General features: G+C 38.2%; 1 protein-coding gene across 2 annotated transcripts in view; it reads left to right on the forward strand.

Moving 5' to 3' along the window:
• Positions 1-22,990, forward strand: part of DOCK1 (dedicator of cytokinesis 1) — a 259,267-nt gene that overhangs the window by 207,552 nt on the left and 28,725 nt on the right. For both annotated transcript variants that reach the window (XM_038180993.2, XM_038180994.2), the window contains exons 39-46: positions 6,401-6,490; positions 8,970-9,074; positions 12,576-12,717; positions 12,866-12,944; positions 13,219-13,303; positions 14,911-14,997; positions 18,464-18,640; positions 19,664-19,747. In XM_038180993.2, the coding sequence (XP_038036921.1) occupies positions 6,401-6,490; positions 8,970-9,074; positions 12,576-12,717; positions 12,866-12,944; positions 13,219-13,303; positions 14,911-14,997; positions 18,464-18,640; positions 19,664-19,747 (849 nt within the window). The remainder of the gene's footprint in view (positions 1-6,400; positions 6,491-8,969; positions 9,075-12,575; positions 12,718-12,865; positions 12,945-13,218; positions 13,304-14,910; positions 14,998-18,463; positions 18,641-19,663; positions 19,748-22,990) is intronic.

Here is a 22,990-nt window from a genome sequence, read left to right on the forward strand (position 1 = left end):
TGTAAACTAACCAATTTGTTTTTTCTTTTTTTTTTTCTTCTTTATTTTTTTAAACCGTAATTGTAAGCTGCGCCTCTGCCTGGCAGTTTCCTCTGTTGATGCTACCACTTTGCTTTCTCTTCCCATGAAGTTAAGAAGAGATGCCCACAGAAGGTCCTTTGACCCTGGACAGCTGTAGAACTACTTCCAGGCTTTTACAGAGCTTAATAGTTTGGTTTTAAAGTTGTGAGCACTCTCTCACTCCAGCCTGCCAGGCTGACTTGAGAAGTAACTGTGGTTAGAAATACATAGTCTAGAGGAGATGGGGGAAAGGGATTTCTCAAAAGGCAATGCTTGGTCTTAAAAATTCGGCAGTATTTTGGAAAGGCTGATGTGTAGTTCAGCCTCTCAACAATCAAGATCCCATTCTCTTACCAGGGTGATTTCCCAAGAGGAAAGCTCAAGGCACTTCTGAAGTGCAGAACACCCATGAAACTTGCTCCTTAAGTATTAGCATGCAGGGTGAGGTGAATTCAGAGGAAGGCGTAATCTTCTGTATTCACCAGACACAGAAACATACCACTTCTAGACCAGAAGTGCCTGAGAAATTTGCAATTTAATAGGGCTGAATTGGGGCTTGCACTGAATGCCATTTGTCTGAGGACAAAATACTAGCCTTCGCCACAAGTATCCCTGTTATTTGTGGTTTGAGACCCTTGTCAGAGCACTCATTTTGATTTCTGTTTTTTAATAGATTAGCATGCTTGCTTTCTTATTTTTCTTTGACTTTTGGACTTGAACACAGTCTTTTATAAAGACTCAGTGTACCCTTAACTTCCAGTGATTAATGCTGTCAGGTACAGTTTCTGTTCTTCAGCTTCTTGGATCTGATTCCTTATCAGTAATACCTGTCATTACTTTACCAAGCCCCTTCTTTCCAAAAGTAAAAGTTGCTACTTCTGGGTTTTCCTAGGACATGTATATGTTTTTTCCTCTCTGCTGGTTTATTCTCCTTTACTGTTTTGCACTTTCCAGTCTCATTTTCATCTCTCTTGGCTTTTGCCCTTAAAAGCTTTATCTTCACTCTTATCACGGCGGTCTAACCTATCCTTTGAACTGCTCTGAAGTGTTTGCTCTTTCTGTGTTTTCCTGAAGTCTTGTAATTTTCAATAAAGCCCTTAATCCAGGGACTTTACTGAAAATTGCTAGGCTAGAGTATATCACAGTGAGAAGGAGAAATAGAGGCAGTAATAAAGGGAAGAGGAAAAGGGGTGAATTTTTTTCTGTATGGAGTGGTTGATGTTAGTCAATGCTAATGTACTTCTGATGCCAAGAAATGCTCCGTTGTCGTTGACAAAGATAAGATTTCATTTTTAAACAGGCTTATATGGTCTCTGTAGCCATAAAGGAGGCAGCAGCTTGCTTATCCCTGCACGGCAAAATCTACGAACTGCAACGTGTTTCAGGTTTGCCAGTGGATGCCGCAGTCTATAAATCAGTAAATGTTTTCTACTGCTCCTTCATAAATTGAAAGCGTTGGTCCTGTAGAGAAAAAAAATAAATAAATGCACACTGCTCACACTCATTTCCACTCCTCCACCCTTCCTGCCCCCTTACCACCTCAAAAAAAAAAAAAGCTTTTGCTGTTTTACTGGAGCCAGAAAACACAAAGTGTTTGAAACGTCCCAGTAAGTGCAATGCTTTGCCTTTAAATGTCTTTTTCCAGTTCCTAGGATGGCAATGAATGCCTTTTTTCCATCTAACAGGATAGCAGTGAAATTCACCTCTTTGTCAAAAATCAGTGTGAGGCTTGTGTCCAGCTTGTACCCATTTCAGACGGTAAACCCTTACAGAAACCTGTGAAGGAAAGGAGCAGGCTTCAGAACAAAGTTGTTCAGAGCAAAGTTGTTGAAAGAGTCACCAGAATGGGTATATCTTACACCTGTTGAATGCTACACTAGGAATGGAGAAATGCTGTTTTAATACCGTATTTAAAATGTTAAGCCTTCTTGATGGTTACTTCATGCCATCTAAAATATAAACAGTGTTGGGAACATCCCTCATATTTGAGAATATTGCGTGATAATATACTAGACTATTTCATTTTTATTGATGGTTAGCTCAGCAGGAGCTAAGAAGTATGTTAAGATCCTCCTTTGCTGCTGTTACAGAACCTCAAAAAAAAAAATTGGATGCTGGACAACAAACAATCTGCACTTCAAAAATAAATTAAATTGCTTGTTCTCCCATAAGAAGATCTCCTCTTGAATCCTCAAAGTCTTTCCCGTAAAAATTTGCAACATGTGTCTGCACAACTTAATTTAGGCTATGCACATTTTTCATACACCTATGCTATAAAAGAAGTATTTTCCTTCCACTACTGTAAACCTCTCTCTCTGGTGCACTATCCAGAGAAACTGTTTCTTGCGTTAATGAGTTGCACATCATACAACTCCTGTGTAGTAGCTCCCTGCACAGCTCATTCCTCCAGAAGACCTGCCATGTCCTGGGCAAAGCTGGGAAAACTTCCAATGCAGGAAATCTGTGAGGCAGCAGATGGGGAGTTACTGACCTTCAGGAGTATAGTTTTCATTTATCAGAATCCTGTGCTACAGCCATGCTGCCCTCACCTGAATAAATTTGCTCTGTACAGAACAGAATTTTTTCAGAGGGTGTTTTAAATGCACAGTTCCTGCTGCTGCTGTGACGTTGAGAAAAATACTGGATTTAGTTTTATTTTCAGCCACATTGCAGGTATTGTAGTCCAGCTGCACAAACAATGGGGAGAAAAGCCAGTGGTTAATTGACTCATGGACCTCAGGAGTTCAGGGCACTTGACATTTTACAAATTGAGTCTTATAATACAACTCCTTGCCATTCCTTCGGAGGATTGAGCTGGACAATTGGATTTCAGAATAGAGATGCAGGAAGAGAGTGGGGTTTTTAAGAGGCAGGAGCAACAAAAAGTAAGTCCTGTTCACTAAGACAAATTACGTGGCTGGAGGGGTGCCAGTTCAGACACTGGCAAAACCTGAAAGAATCTTTTCCCAAAGCTGGGCAGTTTTACCACGCATCTGCCGTAGAATAGAAAGAGAGTGGGTTTACCTCTTAGCTATCCTGGAAAGTATTCCATTAAAGTAATGTGACAAAAGAAGTGTTGTATAAGTATTAAACTAACTTTTAAAGATTTTTTTAAGTAATTCCAGTAGTTTAAGTCAGAAACAAATGTTGTTCATAATGCCCATTTTTTTCCTATTCATCTCTGCTTACACGTAAGGAAATGGTTATTAAAATGGAAGAACGCGAGGACTGTGGGACTACTGCACATATGTTGGAGATAAACTATATCATAATTAATTTAAGGATTCATTTTTTAGGCTCTCTGGTCTGTGCCATTTATGAAACTCATTTCTCATGTTTGTATTCAGAGGGGTGTGATGGGGCTGGGGAGGCGTTTCCTGGTGAGTGCCATAGAAACACAGCCCCTGCTCTGGGGTGGCTGCAGACTTGTCTGACAAGGATGGTGGAAAAAAAAAAAAAAGACAAAAATAAGATAGGTGCAGTTAGTTTTCCATGCAGCATTAGGACCAAAGCAAGGCTTTCAGTTGCCAAATGTGCTTTGGAAATGCGTTGCAAGGTCTGTGCTTATTCAGGATTCATTAGAAGAACTGAATGAGTTTGTTTACAATGCTCATGTAAATCTAAAATTATTTAGATTTCCATTTACTTCAAATCTCGTTCAGCTACAAAGCTGTTTGCCTGAGATGATCTATAAATATTTTCACAATAGGAAATAGAGTAGAACTGCTTCAGTTTTGGAGAGTGACTGGTTGAATCTGGAGCAAGCAGAGAACCAAGGCAAGGAGAATGACGGTAACGCTGTTTTCTTTGAAGTGAAAATGTGCAGAAGTAGCTACGGATGACTGAAGTTAAGAAGACAGCATTCAAAATGAAGAAAGGTTAAGTGGTTTTGAAAGGTTTCACTTGCTGACTTACCTACCAACCAAATATTAGTTTAGTTTCTATAAATCAGGAGTATGTTGCCCCTCTGAGTCAAAATTAGCCCAGCCTAGTATGTGAGAGCACACTCACTCCATTGTCTGTAAATATGCCTGTACTATTTAGCTCATGGTAATTTTTGTTTAGAGATAAAAATACACTCAGTATCATCATTCTGCATTAGATACATAGCGGGGATAAAAACATTGTGAGCTTGCCATTTGCAAAACTTGTGTTGCAGAGTGTAGGAACGGCCTCGTGATTTCCTGCAGATGCGGGTCCCTCGTTATGGTGATCGTAATCAGTCATTCCAATGTGGTTTTCATCTTCAAGGCACTTTACAAACATTAATTAACTCGTGCTTATTCCAGTCCTCTTCCTTAGATAAACAATACTATGAATGTTGCTGTAGAAATGAGAAGAAAGTCAGAGAAGGGGTTAAATATTGTGTGAATCACAAGGCCAAGTTTATCACCTCTCAGGCCCTGCTTGCCCCAGCCTCCCATTTGAGGGAAGGTGTCTGTCTTTTTTTCTCTTTAGGATTCTTTCCAGACATACCAGCAGCTTCTTGTGAGGAGCCTAGCCCAAATTTCTCCCCTGCTTTGAGAGCCTGCCACATCCCATACCTGTTCCTGTTACTACACAGAGCTTTCCTTTGAGGCTCCTCATCTCTGCCATCAGCAGCTCTTTGGGCTGCTGCTTTCCATCCCTTCCCTCTCTTACTCTGCTGAGGCAGGTTTTCAGTCCATCCTCTGGTTTGCAGGACAGATGCCTCCCTTTGAGAGCAGGCTCCTTATTTTCCAGCGAGGGGTAGGGAGGAAGAAAGAGCAAACAGCTGGGGCCTGCTCCATGTCTTGCCTTTGCGGCAGCGGCCTGTTACTCCTGGTGGAAGACTTGCTGAGTGTGCAGCCTGCCTGGTCTCCAAATTGCCACTTCCTAGGGGAAAATAAATAAATAAATAAATATATACTGTAGCTCCCAGTCTGGGTTTTGTGCCACAAAGCCAGGAGGAGCTGTGGACACCTGAGCCGACACGCAGCAGGTGGTGCTGGCAGTGCGCAGTAACTCTGTGCATCTTGTCCGCTTGTAAGGGTTTGCTCCTAGTTTTAAAGTCTCAGCGTCTACAGAACTAAAGCATTTTCCTGAAAGCTTTTAAAGCTTCCTAAAATACTAATAAATGTGATTTTGGCTTGCAAATCAGAAGACAAAGAAACAAAATTCCCCAGTGTTTATTTGGGGCTTTGATGGGAGGATTTCTCCCATCCGTGTGTTTTGGGGGTATTTGTTTTGCAGTGGTTTTGTGGGGTAAGCTGTTTGTCCTTGGTGCAGTGAGTTAAAGCAAACAGGACAGCTGCAGGAGTGTGTCCCGTGTGAAGGTTTCCCCAGCAGTGCCATGTCCCTCCTCTGCCCCCAGTACCCAGCTCCCATCATCGCTGGGAGGCTGTGGGGCTCCATCTGAAACTCTTCCTCCCTGTGAGGCAGATGTCTTTGGGAGCAATGGGAAGGAAACTTTTCAGCCCTTTTGCTCAGTCCTCTTTCCTCCTACTGCACTTTGGAGCTGTGGCTGTTTCCATGTTTCACCAGGGCAAGGAACGTGTGGCCTGGTGCTGAGAGGCGAATAGGTGATGTGGACAGGGATGTAAATTAAGACAAAGGCTAATATGGAGCAAATTGATTTATGACTCGTTCCAACTCCCTTTTTTTTTTTTTTGTAAAGTAAGGTCAACAGTGCCAGCCAAATTTCAACAGCAGAGGCAGATTATCAGGTTTGATCTTAGGTATCCTGGTGTGCTAATTTAAGCATTTTGGGTTGAGTGGTTCTTTACATTTACAGTAGAAAAAATTAAAAATACACATTTAAAAGCATTCTTGCTACTGCTCATTGAGATTGTTGGCTTCTGAAGAGCTGAAGGATATTGTTAAATTAGTTTGGGTCAGTTGAGGCGGTTGCTGAATTTCATGGTTGAAGAATAAGGGAAGGAAAAGAACGAATGGAAATATGGTGAATAATTGTTCAAAGCAATATCTGCAAATTGCCTGTCCTGTCTAATATAGATTATAGATATTAGAGGGAGAGAGAGAGGTGATTATGAACTATAATCAACCAACAACATTTCTCAGAAGCCCGAGGTTCTGGGTGGCTTTGTGGCAGGCCGTGTTTACACATTACTGGGTATCTAGTTGGGCTAGCAGGAATCGTTTTATTTCTGAAGTAATAGGAACATTGTACTTGATTTGCATTAAAGAGAGACATATGGGTAATGCTGTCACAGCTATTTGGCACATCTGATGCAGTGTTTTCGAGCATGTGACACAATGCATTGTGTTGTCTTTTATTAAGATTTATTTTATCCCAATTCCGTTGTTTAACCAAGGTATGTAATTCAGGTTCTTTGTTGTTTTGTGATTTTTTTTTCGACAGATGTGGGAAGAGGCCATTGCCTTGGGTAAAGAACTTGCAGAACAGTACGAAAATGAAATGTTTGATTATGAACAACTCAGTGAACTGCTGGTAGGTTTGTTAAATAACATAGACATATTTTCCAGAATATATTTTTTAATTATTTAAAGTAATATTGAAAATCTTTCTTGTCAAATGCCAAAATAGATGCCTGCTTTGGTTTTTCTAGACAAATGTTGATTATCTGGCTACTACTGGCCTGAAAAAAGCTTTTATTGTTATTTTTTATCTGAAAGAAATGTTGCGGTTATGTTAAGCTGATTTATCTGGAGTATAAAAGGAAATTAGGAATTTAAGTGTAAATAGGAACGTGAAAAAAAATTCTTTCTAGTTCAAGTGTCTTTCCACATCCACGTTCCTTTTTTTAGGTATGAATAATCCACAAGCATTCATGTCTAGAGCCAGTTATTTTTGCCTTGACACTACCCATTCATTATGCCTGCACCATTTTTCTCATGCTCTTCTCCAACAAGATAAATGGCAGCTGTCACTTTCCCTCCTGACTTCTCAGCCATTTTCACAGGAGTTGGTAGACCTTTCCAGTTAGGTTCAGAAAATTCTTGATTTTCAGATTTTTGATACATTTTTCCTTTGCACTCAGCAGAGTACACTGTCCTTAATTTCTTTTAATTGTGTTTTGGTTTTATCCCAGTCTGCCTAAGGTGCCATTGCACCCTCTCTCTCTGCTGACACCAGCCCTCAGTTTGAGACTGGCTAGGAGCCATCTCCACAGGAGCATCTCCTGGGGACAAAAGAGTGAAGCCAAAAACCACTCTTCTTAATTTTATGGTTGCTTCAGTCCTTTACGTGTTTTTCGCTTTTGAGCAGTCCATCATTCTGCCCAGAGCTCTCCAGAGCTGAATTTGTTTCCCGTTTTTCTGTGTTTCTGAGCCTTTTTAACTATTTTTAGTGCCAAGCTGATTGTAGTTGTCTGCCTAGCGGATCTGGAGCCTGTTTCCACATTGCTTTTTACTCCAGGGGCTAAAGGATATAAGTAGAGAGCATTTCTTAGGCACTGTTATAGGCAAGGAGGTCTTCCTCAGCCTGCTGCCTGCGCTGCTGTCTGTAGGGCTGTATTCAACGGAGAATATTCTGCATAATGTCAAAGGTAGAGATTGCTCCTGAGCTAAAAATGATTCTCTTGCATCAAGTACAATCATTCGCTAGTAGATAATACTCTGAGACCCTCGTTTTTAATTCTCTGTTTCCTTCCTTTATGCTTGCGCACAGGAACATGAACAGCTTTTGCCACGAAGGTGCCCTCACTTTACTTTATCTTACTTCATCCTTTTTTTGCAGCAGAAGTTTGAATTTGCACCTCGTACCTTGTAGCTGATGGTCAAAAACACTGAGTTACATGACTTTTGCCATTTCTCTCCCAGAGCAACCATGTCGTAGCTTACATTAAGGGACATAATTGCAGGAGAAGCAGTGATATAAACTGGGTATGGTTCTGTTTGCATATCAAAATGAAGTTTCCCCCTCTTGTATTAGGGGAAATCCAGAACTGCCCACTTCTCAGGTCAAACAACTGAATTTATCTGCTATTTTTTTAATAATGTCATCTATTAGGAATTCATCCCTGGTAAGGGAAAGATGAAAATTCAAGCTGCAGCATGAGTCACGTCTTGCATACCTGATGGGCTTTTCTTACCAGTGCTACTGAATAACCTTAGCAAGCAAGTTTTGTGGTTTTGATATTTTTTTTCCACAATAAAAATTAAAAGGGATTTTTTGTTTCCTTCTGTTATCCCTATTGTCTCTTTTGTTCAAGCAATATTAAATATTAGATTCTAAGACAATTCACAAATGACAAAACAGTTTTGCTACAGCTGAACTGAGAAGTATATGGCAGATCTGGGTCTTTGTAGTCTTCTTGCCATTTACTGTTATCTGTCATACGGGAGCAGTAAGAAACCTCTCTGAAATCGGAATTCATTCTCTTATGAAAAGTAATAGACTAAAAATAAGTTAATGAACAGATCGTCTAATGCTGCACATTTGTTATTATTTCATCATTTGAGATAAAGAAGGATTCCACTTGGAAAGCAGATGGTCTCTGACATGCATGTGTTTATTTCAAAAGTTATATTTTTCTTCAATTCTCAACCGTGTGCTTTCCGTATGCAAATAAATAGTTGTAAATATGGAAAAGAAATAGTAGAAAGATGTAATGATATATAACATCTGAAAACTGAGAAGTCAGCACCATCAAGAACTAGCTTTAGCAGCGTGCACTTCACCATTCCAGTGTTTCAGCATCAGCAGTGTTGCAACCACAAATTCAGGTTTCCTTGATGACCTACATCAAAATTTCATTATTAGTTGTGGAATAGTGAGGTACAGCAAGATAAGCTTAAAAGCACTGGGGGCTTGTATCTCAACATATTAATCTTTATCTGCTAAGAAAGAATGAAGAAAAGGGGGCAAGTGAGACTTTCATGTCATTACATTAGAGCTATATATAAAAGATTTATAGGCAATTTGCTTAAAGTTTAGATCATTAACATTCCTCATGTTTATTTTGCAGAGAAAGCAAGCCCAGTTCTATGAAAACATTGTGAAAGTGATAAGACCAAAACCAGATTATTTTGCTGTTGGATACTACGGCCAGGGCTTTCCGACATTCATAAGAGTAAGTGTCTACCTTTTTCCACAGGCTGTAGCCTGGTGTCTTGCTTTGGAAATTTCACTCCGTTGTGGTGACAGTAAATGAGGGTATGTCAGTGTGTTATTTACAGTCTGCCTAACATTGTTGGTTGTTTTTCAGCTCAATAAAACAATCATCAGTTCTTCATTCTCAATTTCCAATAGGGAATCGTAGAATTTTAGTAGAGAAGCTTTTTCTTCCAGAATACCCAATAGGTCTTAAGGGTTTGTATCACTGGTAATGAAGATATATTACCCAATCCATAAATTGGGGTAAAAATCAGCACCGCCAGAAACAGAGAAATTTTTGCTTGACGGGTATATATATACGGCAGAGAAGCCAAATAGATGTGATTGTGTTTTCATGAGAGTGCATTTTCCAGCAGTCACAAAAATGAATTTGATATCAAAAGTGTGTGCGTGATACCTTTAAACACAGTGTTTTATCATTAATTTTCATTAGCCTTGTCAATTTAAAACACACGTCACTTAGCTGGTGCTGGTGACGCAAATCTAATAACATTTTAAGTTTTTTTCCACTGATGTCAGGATTGTTACGGAGTTGAACTAGTGTTCAAATAAGGATGGGGAGTTAACACATCTGAATTGCATCTCTGTCATGAGTATCTGGGCACTGGCATTTGCCAGTCCGTGACATGGAAATAACACATTAGCTATTTAGCCGCTTCGCTGCTCATACCTATCTTAAGAGCTCAGGATTTTCAGTTTGGAAAGAGTCTGTCTCCAAACCCCTGCGGAATGCTTCCAGTAGATTAAGGCGGTTCAAGAAACAGAAGAAAAAGGTTACTTATGCTCCAGGGTAGACAGAGAGATGTAGTCTCACGCCAGGGGCTGGTGGAAGGTTTCCTCCCATAAATGCCTGTCGAAGAGATGAGTTCCAAATTATAACTGCGTGGTTCTACATCAACTCACTCCAAAGATGCCATAATAAATGCCAGCAGCAAACCTAAGCCTGGCTCACTAGATAAATCCAACAAATAGTGATTAAGCTGGTTTTGTCAGCTTTCGTGTGGTCAGCATGGTGAATTAAAGGTGCATGTAAAATACATACGTATGGTGCATTAAAAGTAAAGCAGTACAGGATGATTTCATTAAAAAGTTCTCTTAGAGTGGTTCTCCCTCACAGAAATCTTAAGATCAGGTACCCAGACCAAAGCTTAAAAAGTATTCAGGGAAGGAAAAGACTTTCAAAAATCCCAAGAAATAAAACATTTACTTTGAGTAATCAGGTCATCGTTTGGAAAAAGCCTCCTTTCCCACAAAATACCTAAAGATCTTGTGAAGACATAAAAATTCTTGAGTCATCCCAAGAAGCTGCAAAAGCATGTGGCTTTTCATGCCCTGGCTTGGTGTAATGCAGGTATACTTGTACCATTTGTGCATCCTGCAATGTGCCACAAGTTATCAATTCTTTGCAGATGAAAGAAAGCCACCCTAGACATCTTCTGCCAGGCTAGGACTGGATTTTTCAGCATCCATTGCGTGCAGACAATCAAACAAAACTGGGAGATGAGCTCTTGTATGTTAGCCCACTGCTTGGCCTCCAAATTCCAGCTGGCCAACCTTTGCCAAAACAACTTTGAGCTTTTCCCAGGAAAGTGGCAGGCTCATCAGCAGCCAGAGCTGCCCTGGAGCGTCTGCAGCGCCGTTCTGCAAGCTGACACAGCCATATGCTAGTGACAGACACACGGGCACGATGCTGCACGAGCTTCTCTGGGTCTTGGGTCAAGACTGATGCTAAAGAGATGTGATGTGGAAAAAACAAGAGTTGTACAACTCTACGTGTACTGTACGTGTGGCATCTTTGATCAAGCGTCAGGCAGTAAAAATGTTTGTGGTGCATTGAGTAAGAAAAACATTATTAAGAAATTTTAAAAACATTTATTAATCTCTTAGGTTTTACCAGACAAAAAGCATTCATTACCTGGGAAGAAGGAGTCACTGTTAAGATTGACTGACCTGCAGAAAATGATTGAATCAATACTTTATGATATTCCTCTAGGGAAGGCTTGCATCAACAGGCGTTTCCAGAGTGATGAGTGTACAGTGAAGTCGGGGATAATTTTGCAGAGGGGCTTGTGGCTGTGAGGGAAATTTGGCGTGCCCCAGGCAACACCCAGCAATTTGGGGTACATTTTAGCGGTGTGGCCCTAGCTCAACGGTATGTGTACATTTGCAGAGAGCAGTTTTTCAGTCGAAGCACGGTGGTAAACTCCGCAGTCAGAGGGATGCAATGCGGAGTAGTGTTACGCTGCTGTATTAATACTGAGCTGCTTTTTCGCTTCCCAACCAAGCGATCGGTTTGTAAGTGCAAGAAAACACTTAGCATCCTTCACAAAAGGCTTGCGAATTGGTCAGTGTGATAAACGAGCAATAAAACGCTGAAAATTTGCGTATTAAGAGCCTTGCAGGCTGAGACAACTCAAAATACAAGCTTGTTCTCCTATTGTGATTTTCCCCGTGAATTACAGGTATATATACACTTCTCTAGACAGAGAGAGCGTGCTTTGATCTACTGTGAGTTTCAAAAGGCAGCGGTGCAGAACTAAGCCCTATTGGACAATTGTAAATTATTCTGGCTCTCTCCCCCCAGTTGTAACACCCTTCTCCGAGTCAGTGCTGAATAATTCTTTCCCCGAGCGTTCATTCCGAAATGAATCACGAGGTTAAGCATATTCAGATGTGTTATGTTCATACCACAACTCCCGTCAGTGTGTTTGATCAGTTAACAATATGCAAGCTGTCTTTTACATCCTCCTTTAGAATGTAATGTGTTGGTTCGCTACATAAATGGAATGTATGAAGGCTATCTGAATTTTCTTTATTATTAAAATAAATATTGTATATATTGAATACTTTTAAAGTTACTCTGTGTCTAGACAACTGTACTAAGGCAGGAATCTAATAGACTAATGTGAAGTCTAGGTTGCCTCGGTCTTTTTAAAAGAGGATTTTAGATCTTGCTACTAAAATGGCATTATTTTGTGTTTATGTTTTCCTCTGCTACTCTTGCTCGCTTGCATCAGTGTCTTGTAATAAATGTTTACCTATAAAAAACCTAATTCTGTAGTTTACATCCATTCCCCCATTAACTGTGGAAGATGGATGAGAGGAATTACAGAGGGAGATCTTGGATTTGATGGACATAATTTGTCTTGATACATTTTCAGTGGGCACTTATTTTATAGGTCCTTGCAGCCACGTCTTTAGGTCCCATTGAATTCAGCGTGGTTTATACATAAGCCTAAAAGCAAACGTGCTTAAGGGTGTCAGCACTGAATTGAAGTTAAGGGAAGACATCTGTGTTTTATTGAATTGGTGTAAAATACCTGTAAACTCTTGATTATATCCTAATATTAGGAATGTTAAGTATCTCACTGACCATTGCTCGAGTCAACTCTTCTGAGATCCTGGTTCATTACTGGGAGCTCTGGTCTAAGGATCTCGCCTCTCGATTTGTTTCCAGAACAAAGTCTTCATTTACCGGGGAAAGGAGTACGAACGCCGTGAAGACTTTGAAGCAAGGTTATTAACTCAGTTTCCAAATGCAGAAAAAATGAAAACAACATCTCCACCAGGCGACGACATTAAGAACTCCTCTGGCCAGTGTATCCTTGGGTTGTGCAGCAGCTCCTGCAGATGGACTATCTGTGGGCAGTGTGAGCTGCTCACCTTGTTCTTTTACCCATGTTCCCATTGAAATGCTTCTTGTGCATAATGGAAATTCTCTTTTCAGTTCTTAACCCCTGAATTCAGATATCCAGTGCTTTACTGTAAAGCCGAAGCTTGATTTGCCATCTAAATTTCACAGACCAGTGTCAGAACAAATCGTGAGGTGAGTTTTGGTCATCTTTCCAAGCTTATCAGTCTCCTTTGTAACACTTAAACTAGTTCTTCCTGTTGTATTATGAATATGTGCATAGCCAAGGAGAGTAGTAAATGGGAGGACATCTCGTGGTTATTCTGAATATTAGTATAGATTCTGTCTAACCCACTGGAAAACAGTGATTCAGTGTTTTATAGTTACACATAAGTCCTTTTCTAGTAGTGTAGCAGCAATTCCTAAATTGATACCATTTGATTTTGATTGTGCTTTTCCCTTACTTCAGTTTCTATAGGGTGAATGAAGTCCAACGGTTTGAGTATTCACGGCCTGTTCGAAAAGGAGAGAAAAACCCAGACAATGAATTTGCGGTAAAAAAAATACATATACTTTGGGGAGTTTGCTTGTTTATTTCCATCCATTTTGATAATTTCAACTATCCATTATGTTTTGGTTATTTAAATACATGTTCTAGGCTTAAATGTGATTATTTCTCATAGAAGTATAATTTAAAAAAAATCATGTTCTATTTTAAACCAAGAAAAATAATACATCTGTAGTAAGCTTGTTAAAAACTATTCTGAGACAGAAGTCCAAAATTGTTACACCTGAAAAGATAGATGTCTCTTGCCAAAACTTGTCTTGTTCTGAAGATGCTAGTCAGGCATCTTCTAAAAACGATCTTTTTGCAGCCATGCATTTTTTTACAAAACCGTGTCTTCCATCTAATGGTCAATAAAACTCCCTTTGAGCACAGCTTGTATTCATCAAGATGCTTAGAACAGGCTACATCAATTTGATTGCCCCTTTTTTATGGACACCAATTTATTCGCAGTTCTAGTCGATGCAGTTAATAATAAAGTAGTAGTAGCAGCAATTAAGAAGTGATACATAAATTTATTATTTTAAGCAAAGAATGTCGCTTTCTGTAAGTAGCAGACTCCAATCTAATTTTTGTGCTACTCAATGCTGAGTATTTGGTTTCCTACAACTAAGACTGAAGATTCATCCAGAGACTCCTTCAATGTCTCTAGCCTCTTTAGCTGGCTGCTTTATCAAAAATGGGTAATTTCATCATCTGTGTGGGTTTAGCTAAGTAGTAAGAAACCCTCCTTTTCTAAAAAGATGATGCTAGACCAGAGTGTTGACAATACAGTTTACAATACATTCTGAGTAGTCATAAAAATTCAAGTGTATCAAACTCACTTTGAAAGCTCCTCTTATGTTAATGGAAGATGGAATAAACAATTCCAGTTTTAAAAAGCCTCACATGTGCCAATATGTTTGGCATCAGTTGAGAACGAAATGCGCACGTGTGAAGGGAAAGAGATTAAATCAAATATCCTTAATTGAAAACCAGTGAGGACATGTTACAGTAAAGCCATTGAAGGTTTCAGCTTGCTTGGATGAGATCACAGAACTGCAAATTCAGGTTGGGACCTACAGGACCAGAGGCGACATTGGGAGGGCTCGGGTCCAACAGCGTCCCATGTCGGGCCAGTTCCGGATCAGCCCCAGCAGCTCAGGGCTTTACCCCAGTGGCTCTTGAAACCTCCCAGGACAAGGAGGGCACAGCCTGTCCGGGGAACCTGTCCCTCTGCTCCACTGTCCTCCTGGGCAAGAGCTTTCCTTGCTCAAGGTGATGTGGTTTATTTAGGATGGTCCTCAAACGCCTTGGAAGGGATGCAGGAAAAATGACAGTATGGTCAGGTAGATGTTTAATATAATGTTCTCCTTTTGTTAAGAGAGCACTTTGTGTTTTTTTTTCTACTAAAGCATGTATCAGTGTCACGGTGCCAAAGCAACCACAAATTTGAATCACTGCTATTCCATCATCTCCCCAAGCAGACTCCATCTGAAATTTTCCTCTGGCTTCATAATGTCTGTCAGATGGCAGTTCCTTTGCCTGATGATGTTTTAAGGCTTTCTTTAGATAACAGCTATCAATCTGATAGTGTGGTTTGTGTTATATTTGCAGAATATGTGGATTGAGAGAACCATCTATGTGACAGCATACAAATTACCAGGGATTCTGAGGTGGTTTGAAGTCAAATCAGTTTTCATGGTAAGATCAATTTGGCTTTATTGAGATTACATAAAAGAATGGGGCTCTTATACAGCCAGGGAGAGTTTATATTTCTGTATGACCGTGCTTCTGTGAACAAGTAATCAATGTGACTGTATCTGACATGCTAAGACAAGGGGAACTTGCTTGCTGAGGATGCTGATTATTGACTAAGGGTGACTAAAGTAATACTTTTCCACTCCTGATACAAGGAAACACATGCTGAACCTTCCAGACCTTTAGGGCAAAGTCTGCTGAAGTACTTGAAGTACTTTTATAAAGCATTCCAGCTTTCAGCAGGTGAGCCATTAAAGCCTGTGGCTTCAGCCATGTGCCTAAATGAAGAGGGAGAAGAGGTGCTCTAGGAGAACTCTACTACATGGAGACGAAACTAAATTGAATTTTGGAAATGAGAATTTTGGTATTTTGATTGTAATTTATTCAAAATATGCCATAAGTTGAATGCACTGTGTGTGTCTGCATTTCTTCTGTACTTATCATTCACAATTAAAGATTGTTTTTGTTTCATTTCCATAGTTAGCTAAAATATACCCTAGCAACCCCACAAAGTAACTCAAAAATAGGCATTTCTCTGCTCTACCATTTAGACTGTTTAGATAAGACGTATCCATTAAGTGCCTTAAAGATTAAATTATTCTTACGCAGCTGTAATTTTTAAGTAGCAATAAAAACATTGTTGCTGCAGTTTTTAATTCTCTCTTGTGAAGCGTATTTTTAAAGGAAAAGAACAATTTGCATATGATTAATTAAAACCTTTTTCATTGCTCCATTGAGGTTATGTTGGACAGTTGTATTTAGATGAACAGAAGTAATGCAGAAAATTACTATGGTATCTATAGTAACAGAATATGAATGTGATGTTTGACAGTAATAGGCAACTGAATAAAACACATTGAATTTTTAATGAATTTTGTATTTTCAGTATAATCCTGATAGAGAAGATTGTGTTTATCTTCGTCATTGCAAAAAGTGTTGTTTATAAAAGCTGGCAAATCTGATGAAAGTCTCTTCTCCTTACAAGTTGAGAGCACAGCCTAACAGGCTGCTTTATGCAAGCAATTTGTATACATGCACCTTTAATGCCGGGCTTGTCATCGAAATGCGCATAAATCCTGAGAGAGTGCTTTCTATAAGCTTTTTGTAAGTAAGGATTATGTTAGTCACATAGTTGGAAAATGATACCAGAATGGAACTTAATAACATGTGGGAAGACAGCGAAGGATAACTTTTGACCCAGCTCTGGCGTAGTTACTACAAAATTGGTATTGACTTTCTTCAGGATTCCTGTCAGCTAAAATGCTGGAAGCGTGATCACTAAGTTAACATGCCTGTAATGCTAAATTTTGATTACGGATACAAATATTATTGATGTTTAAGTGAGTGCAATGAATTTAAGTAGCTTTGCGCATTCATCTTTTATTGATGGAACTAGAATATCTTCAAAGGAAGAGGTGAGATCATATCAGTGCTAAGAGTGAATTGAGTAATTTAATAAATATGGTGTGTTATGTTACAAAAACAATAGGAACATACATCATTCCTTTTAATCTATTTGTTGTTGCTGTTGTTTTTCAGTGATTTCTGAGAACTTGTACCTAAACCTTTTCAATGTGTTCATTATCTCTCAGTGAATTCATTGTACGTGTTTATTATTCTCTATCTGATTTGGTTTAGCTGGCCACAAAGAGTTTCAGGGAAAAAAATTGCTGAGGCCTGCCACTGAATTAGAAACTGGATTTTGAGTTATACTGAGTGAGTTTTAAAAAGCACAAGCACTAATCTCTATTTTTTTTATGTTTAATTTTTAATATGTTCCAACACACCAATGTTATACTATTTTTTTCTTTGCCATAAATAGATTGTGTAGTGTCCAGAAAGCTACTTAGCACAAAGCTCATAGTTTACAAGAATAGATGTGTTTAATAGCTTTCAACGGGGTCCAAAGTACAGCATATAATAGTAGGGTGGGAACTGCAACTCTGCTTTTTAGTAGAGCAGAGGATTAATAAGAAGAGGAAGAGAAAGGAGACTGAGAAAGAGAGCCATGATTGCTCATACAGAAAAGTTTAAAAAGTGTCAGTGAGTGCTAATTTCTGTACATATTCAAGAGCTTTAAAAGCAGTGGTTCATCAACAAATTATACAGTTATAATCCCATTAATAAAAATAGCAGAATCCTAAATTTAGCGTATGATGTTCACAACAGTTCTTGCAGAACGAAATGTTGAACATGGTCATTTTCCCTGTCAAAATTGCACTCGTAGCAAGTTCGGCTCTGAAAAGTGGTCAGCTTGTGAGCATATCTCAGCCTGCTCTGGTGTGCAGCACAGCAGAAGCATTCGGCTTGCTACCTGCCTTCCAGAATAATTCGCCAGGCAGACTTTTTAAAATGCTAATTAAAACACCCTTGTAATCAGATGGCAGGTGTAAGAGTAACAACTAAAGAGATTTGATTATAAGTGGTTCTCAGAAACATGGTAAGCAACTGATAGCCAGGTAGAAGAGCTTCTTTGTTTACGTAGCATTTATGTAAATTAGTCTGTAATCAAATATACACTTGCTTTTTCCTTGTAGGCCTCAATTAACCTTCCTTTTCTATTCCTACCACATAATTTTTTTTAATATAAGTAGACTATGACTTAAGGCTTCCAGTAAGGAATGTCTATGTTGTGGGTTGCTTGCTAATTAGTTCTGTTTAGCTCATTCACTAAATCTGCCTATTTTAGCAACATTTAAAAAGTTTTAATACTTTGTTTTCCTCAGTATGAGCAACTGTCATTCTGAAAGGCACAGTATCTGGTCATAAATAATCGTTGCAGATAGTTGATTTCTGACTTCAATTATCCAAGTTTGGAAGAAGAAAATGGGACCTCATGGAAAAAAAATATCGCACTAAATAGCATAGAAGCAATCTCTTCAAAATATTAAACTCCATTTCCTTGGACATATACCAAAACAATCACTGCAAAAATATCTTCTTGATTTTTGAGCTTCTTAGGATTACATTTTCCATCAGAAAATCCACATTAAGTTATCATTTCTTTCTTACTGTTACATTAAGCTGGATTCTTCTTTGTACTGCTAAAACTCACCGATCCATAATCTGTAATGTTCTCCGTAATCCTCCAAAAAACTCACATGATTCTTGTCAGAGCCTTGCTAAATATTTTGCTCTGTTGTGCTTCTGGGATGTAACATGTACTGCAATAATGAAATGTATTTAACTTTCTCTACAGGTACTGATTGTTTTATCAGTTACCACAGTATGTTGATGCCAAACATCTAAGTGCCTGAAACCACCCTTTCTGTTAATTATTGGTTAAAATATCTTTGGTTCTGAAATTCATTATTTTTTTTTTAAACATGGTGGTTTGGTGGACAGCCAGTTTCATGGCAGGTCAAGAACTCTGCTCCTTAATTAAAACATCCTTTTGTTTCTATTTTAGGTTGAAATTAGTCCACTGGAAAATGCAATAGAAACCATGCAACTAACAAATGATAAGATCAATAATATGGTTCAACAGCATTTAAATGATCCAAATCTACCCATTAACCCTCTTTCTATGCTACTTAATGGCATTGTGGATCCTGCAGTCATGGGAGGTTTCACAAACTATGAGAAGGTAACATAAAAAGTAACTGTCCTGCAGTAATTCACCTCTTGCAACCTCCAAACATCTTCAGTGCTACAGAATATGTGTATGTGTTTGTGTATAAGACTATGTGAGTGTCCCCTAATGCATGCTTTGTAAAACATTGCTTAAAACTTACCTTTTCGTGTATTTCTGATATTTGTGGATAAGTTGTTGCCTTTTCAAATTTGAAGTAAAAGATTATATGCTTAGCAGCAAGAGTACTTAATGTAGGGATGTGGTAGGCGCTTGCTTGCTAGAATTACAAACTGAGATTGATGACATTTCCAATGTGTGCTCTCATGCGCTTGGACACGGACCCGAAGCAGGAATTTCTGAGTGAACTTCAGTGACCGAATAACTGATTGCAATTTTCTCCTTTGCTTTCAAATGCATGAGTTTTTTAAGGATTAATGAAGTGCTAGAGACTTTCCGAGACAACAGTCAGTTGCAATATTTCTAAATAATCTTAACTGCATGTTACAACATTAGCTTTTAAAGATATATGCGAGAAGATACTAACATTGGAAAACTATAAACACTGTATCTGATATTCATGTTTGAATATTAACTATATTAAGCTAGCATACATAAGCAACATGAATTTTCTAAAATAAATTGTGAAGGTATATGCTGATTGACAAGTCATTGGATCAAGCCATTTCTGTCCTTCAGAAATTGTCACGTTTTTAATCTACCAAAATGTCTTATATCCTGAGAACTGCTAAAAAGACTCAGGAATGTGCCAAGCACAAGTCCTTTGTGATATTGCGCACAAAATTTGGCCTTGACATCCATGTGCTCGTCTACCCCTTTACTGATTTTGAAGGGTTTATGTATTAATCTTAAACATCATTAGATTATGTATCTTCTCTGAGATGTGTTTGTAGCTATTACTGCCATTTTCCAGAACTTTTGGGTTGATTCATTTGTATTTGCTATAGGTAATTCTTCCATGGTAGTCTATGTTGGTTCATTTTCTGAAATAACCATTCATATTTCTCTCTTGACTAGGCTTTTTTTAATGAAAAATATATGCACGAGCATCCAGAAGATCATGACAAGATTGAAAAGCTGAAGGATCTGATAGCTTGGCAGGTAAAAATTTTAGGTCTGATTGGCCTTAAAAAGACAGTTTAGTGTCACTTTTGAGAAAATTCCGAGTTGTTTTTTTCTTTTTTTTTTTTTTTTTTACGGCAGTACAGTGTAAAGATAACATTCCTCAAAACAGAAAACATTTTGTAATAATGTTGGTTGGTATATTGGCAATTTAGTTTTGAGTTTTAACTTTCTAAGGCTGATTTTTGAAAAATTTCTCAAACGTTCAGGTAGAACACTTAACGCTGAATGCTCCTACTTACATGCTTTGAGAGAGTATTTCTTCACATATTCATTTCTTCCTTCAAACAACACGTTTTCCATTTGTATATATACGTATATCACCTTTTAGTACACAATATTAGATGTGAAAGTTACAAAACTTAAATGCAAAATATTTAATAAATTTATCTAGGCCTTGCTAACCCTTTGCTTCATTTGCTGTAGAATTTAACATGGCACAAAAATATTCATGATTCATAAATACCACATTATGTGGTGAAATTACCTGCTATTTTTATGACATATTAGAACTGAAATCATTTGAATGTAAGATTACACAGAATAATATTTCCAGAACTGTCAACAGAACCCAGATTTTGAGTCCAATGCCTTAAACAAAGCAGGTACCCTCTTGCAGAAAGAAATGCACATATATATACCAAAGAATATTTTGCAGGACAAACAGGAAACAATTCCAATTTTGTTCCAAATTCATATGGTGGACATTTTCCAGTGGTCTCAAGATATTTTTGTGATAACTAACAAAAAAATATGACTGGAAATGTTTTTCCCATAGAAGAACAAAGTGCATCATTGCCTTTTTATATTCAATTTTATTTTTATAATAAAAGGAATAATTTACATTTCTATAGAACTCAATTTTAGAGGTAGCAGAATCAAAGATATAGAATTTAAAAAAAAATCCTCTGAAGGCCATAAAACTATCACTGAATAAAAACTCTTGGTTTGAAATATATATATATATATATTTATTTACTTACTCATTTTCCTGTGAGCTTTTACAGCAGATTAGATTTTAGGAGCTTTAAGCTCTATAGTGGAAAGTAATTTGATCCCAGAAGACTGACTTCATGTCAGCTCTCTACTTTTGCCTCTGATAGAGCTACTTCAAATGAATTACAGACACACTTTTCCTCAGCACAGATTCACTTTGGTGATGTGTGTGTTAAAATAGTAATACTATTTTAAAATACATATTGCAGCTAATCACATTATAGTTTAATTATTCAGTGGTTTTAAGTTCATAATTTCCCATCTGTTTTTCCCATAATTCCAAAGAAAATAAGAACCAGAAAGATAAAGGGATCAAAATAAACTTTTTTTAAAATTTATTATTATTTGAAAATTCTTTTCACCGAAAGGTGTAGCCATTTCAGAATGGAAATCAGTGATTATAAATTACCATAGTATTTTTATATATATTTAGTTTATTCTAAGACTTAAGCATTTTCTAAAATCTTTTCAGTTTTCAGAACACATCATAACTTGATGGGAGCAGGGTGGAGAGCTCATGTAATGAGAGAGTTGTTATGGAAACTTTCCAAACTAAGGCAGTGGTTTGAATTCATCAATGACTTGACAGTGATTGAAAGCAAAAATGAGTTTTCATTTTTCAATAATGTGGTTCTTGGTGTTTTGTAATCACACAGAGATTTTCTTTATGCTCTATAAATCAATCTGGATATATGAAATCGTCTGACAGTTGTATTATCAGCTGACTATTTAAATTAAGTTTTTCTATTCCCTTACCTCACCTTTGTCTCAGTCGTGCTTTGGAATTCATGCTTTTCAGGACATTGTCCTTTTATAATTCCCATGAATGATTTAATTAAAATAATTGTTTGTTTCTTTCCACTGTTTTTTCATACAAATATTGCTAGTAAAGCAAGGTCCATTTTTGCCTATCTTAGTCCTTTTTCCCATAGAAAAATTAGTTTCCATGTAACTGTATCATTTCATGCTTATATTTTTATTTTAACATGAAGATAATGAAATCAATCATTGGTGATGTTAGTCACTCACCATTTAGCTAATATATTTACAGCATAAAAAACTCTTATGTCACATAAAAATCTTAGGTTACTTTTACATAGCTAAAAGAATTGTGGCACGCAGAAGGTAAGTTTTATAGTCATATTTTAAGACATCATTATTACAAAAGGATTTTATATTAAGCTGTTTAATAATTCAAATTTATGTACCCTTTTCATAGTTTTTGGCCAAGCAGATCAAGATATTGAAGGGAAAAGGAAGGGAAAAAAACAGGGAATATTATTAAGTTGCAAAATCAACAAAAATTGTTTAGAATCAACAAAAAATGAAGATTGATGGGACAGATGCTGTCTTGAGCTGGTTTCCTTTCTCATTCAGCTCATTCTTTTCTAGTTCCGTTTCTTACTGTTACCTTTACTTTCTCCCTTCCCTCCCCAAACATGGGGTGCTCTGTAGGATGTTTTGAAATAAAGCCGTAAGCAAACGCATCAGTTGTTCCAAAGCCAAATGAATCGGCAGGACAAGGAACAGGGCAAAGCCTGCTGCTGTCTCTGCATCAAAGGTTCACGTAGGTTAAAAATTCAATGGCTCATAACCAAATTTCCCGATGTCAGTGTCTGGAAAGGAGAAGCAGAAAGAATTTTGAGGTTAAAAGGCAAAGTTTGTTTTACTAAATGAGCAATGAGGCCAGGAGCCGCCGGCCTTTAGGTGCCCGTTGTGCCAGCCCAACCACGCCACGAGCCCTCCTTTCAGCTTGTTCCTCCGAGGGGCAGAAGCTCACAACAGCTCACCAGAGCCCAGCCTCCTCTGCACCCCTCCTGTCTGCTAATTACCGCCGAGCAGAAAGAGTAATTAAGGCAAACACCTTCACTGCCTTCACGTTCACTTCTTGTCATCGCTCTAATGAGGTTCGTGACGCTGCTGCCTCCACTTCATCTTCTCTGTGAATTCCATATCATATGTCACGAGTGCATGATGTGCAGTTTGTGAACTGCTGTGTTCACACAGAGAAGAGCCAGATCTCGACAATTTCTTCCTGTGCAGCAAATTAAAGCTGTGCACCCAGGTCTGCTGCCACAGGGTCCAGCGGGGAGCTCCCCGCAGAGCTAACCCTGCCGCTTGCCAGCCTGTGTGTCTCAGCCTCTGCTTAGCGCCTGCACTCAAAGGCAGCACCTACATTATATATAATATATATATTTTTGTGACTGGGACATTTCTCTAAATAAA

Source organism: Anas platyrhynchos, chromosome 6 (genome assembly GCF_047663525.1).
Source record: "Anas platyrhynchos isolate ZD024472 breed Pekin duck chromosome 6, IASCAAS_PekinDuck_T2T, whole genome shotgun sequence".
Taxonomy (NCBI): Eukaryota; Metazoa; Chordata; class Aves; order Anseriformes; family Anatidae; genus Anas; species Anas platyrhynchos.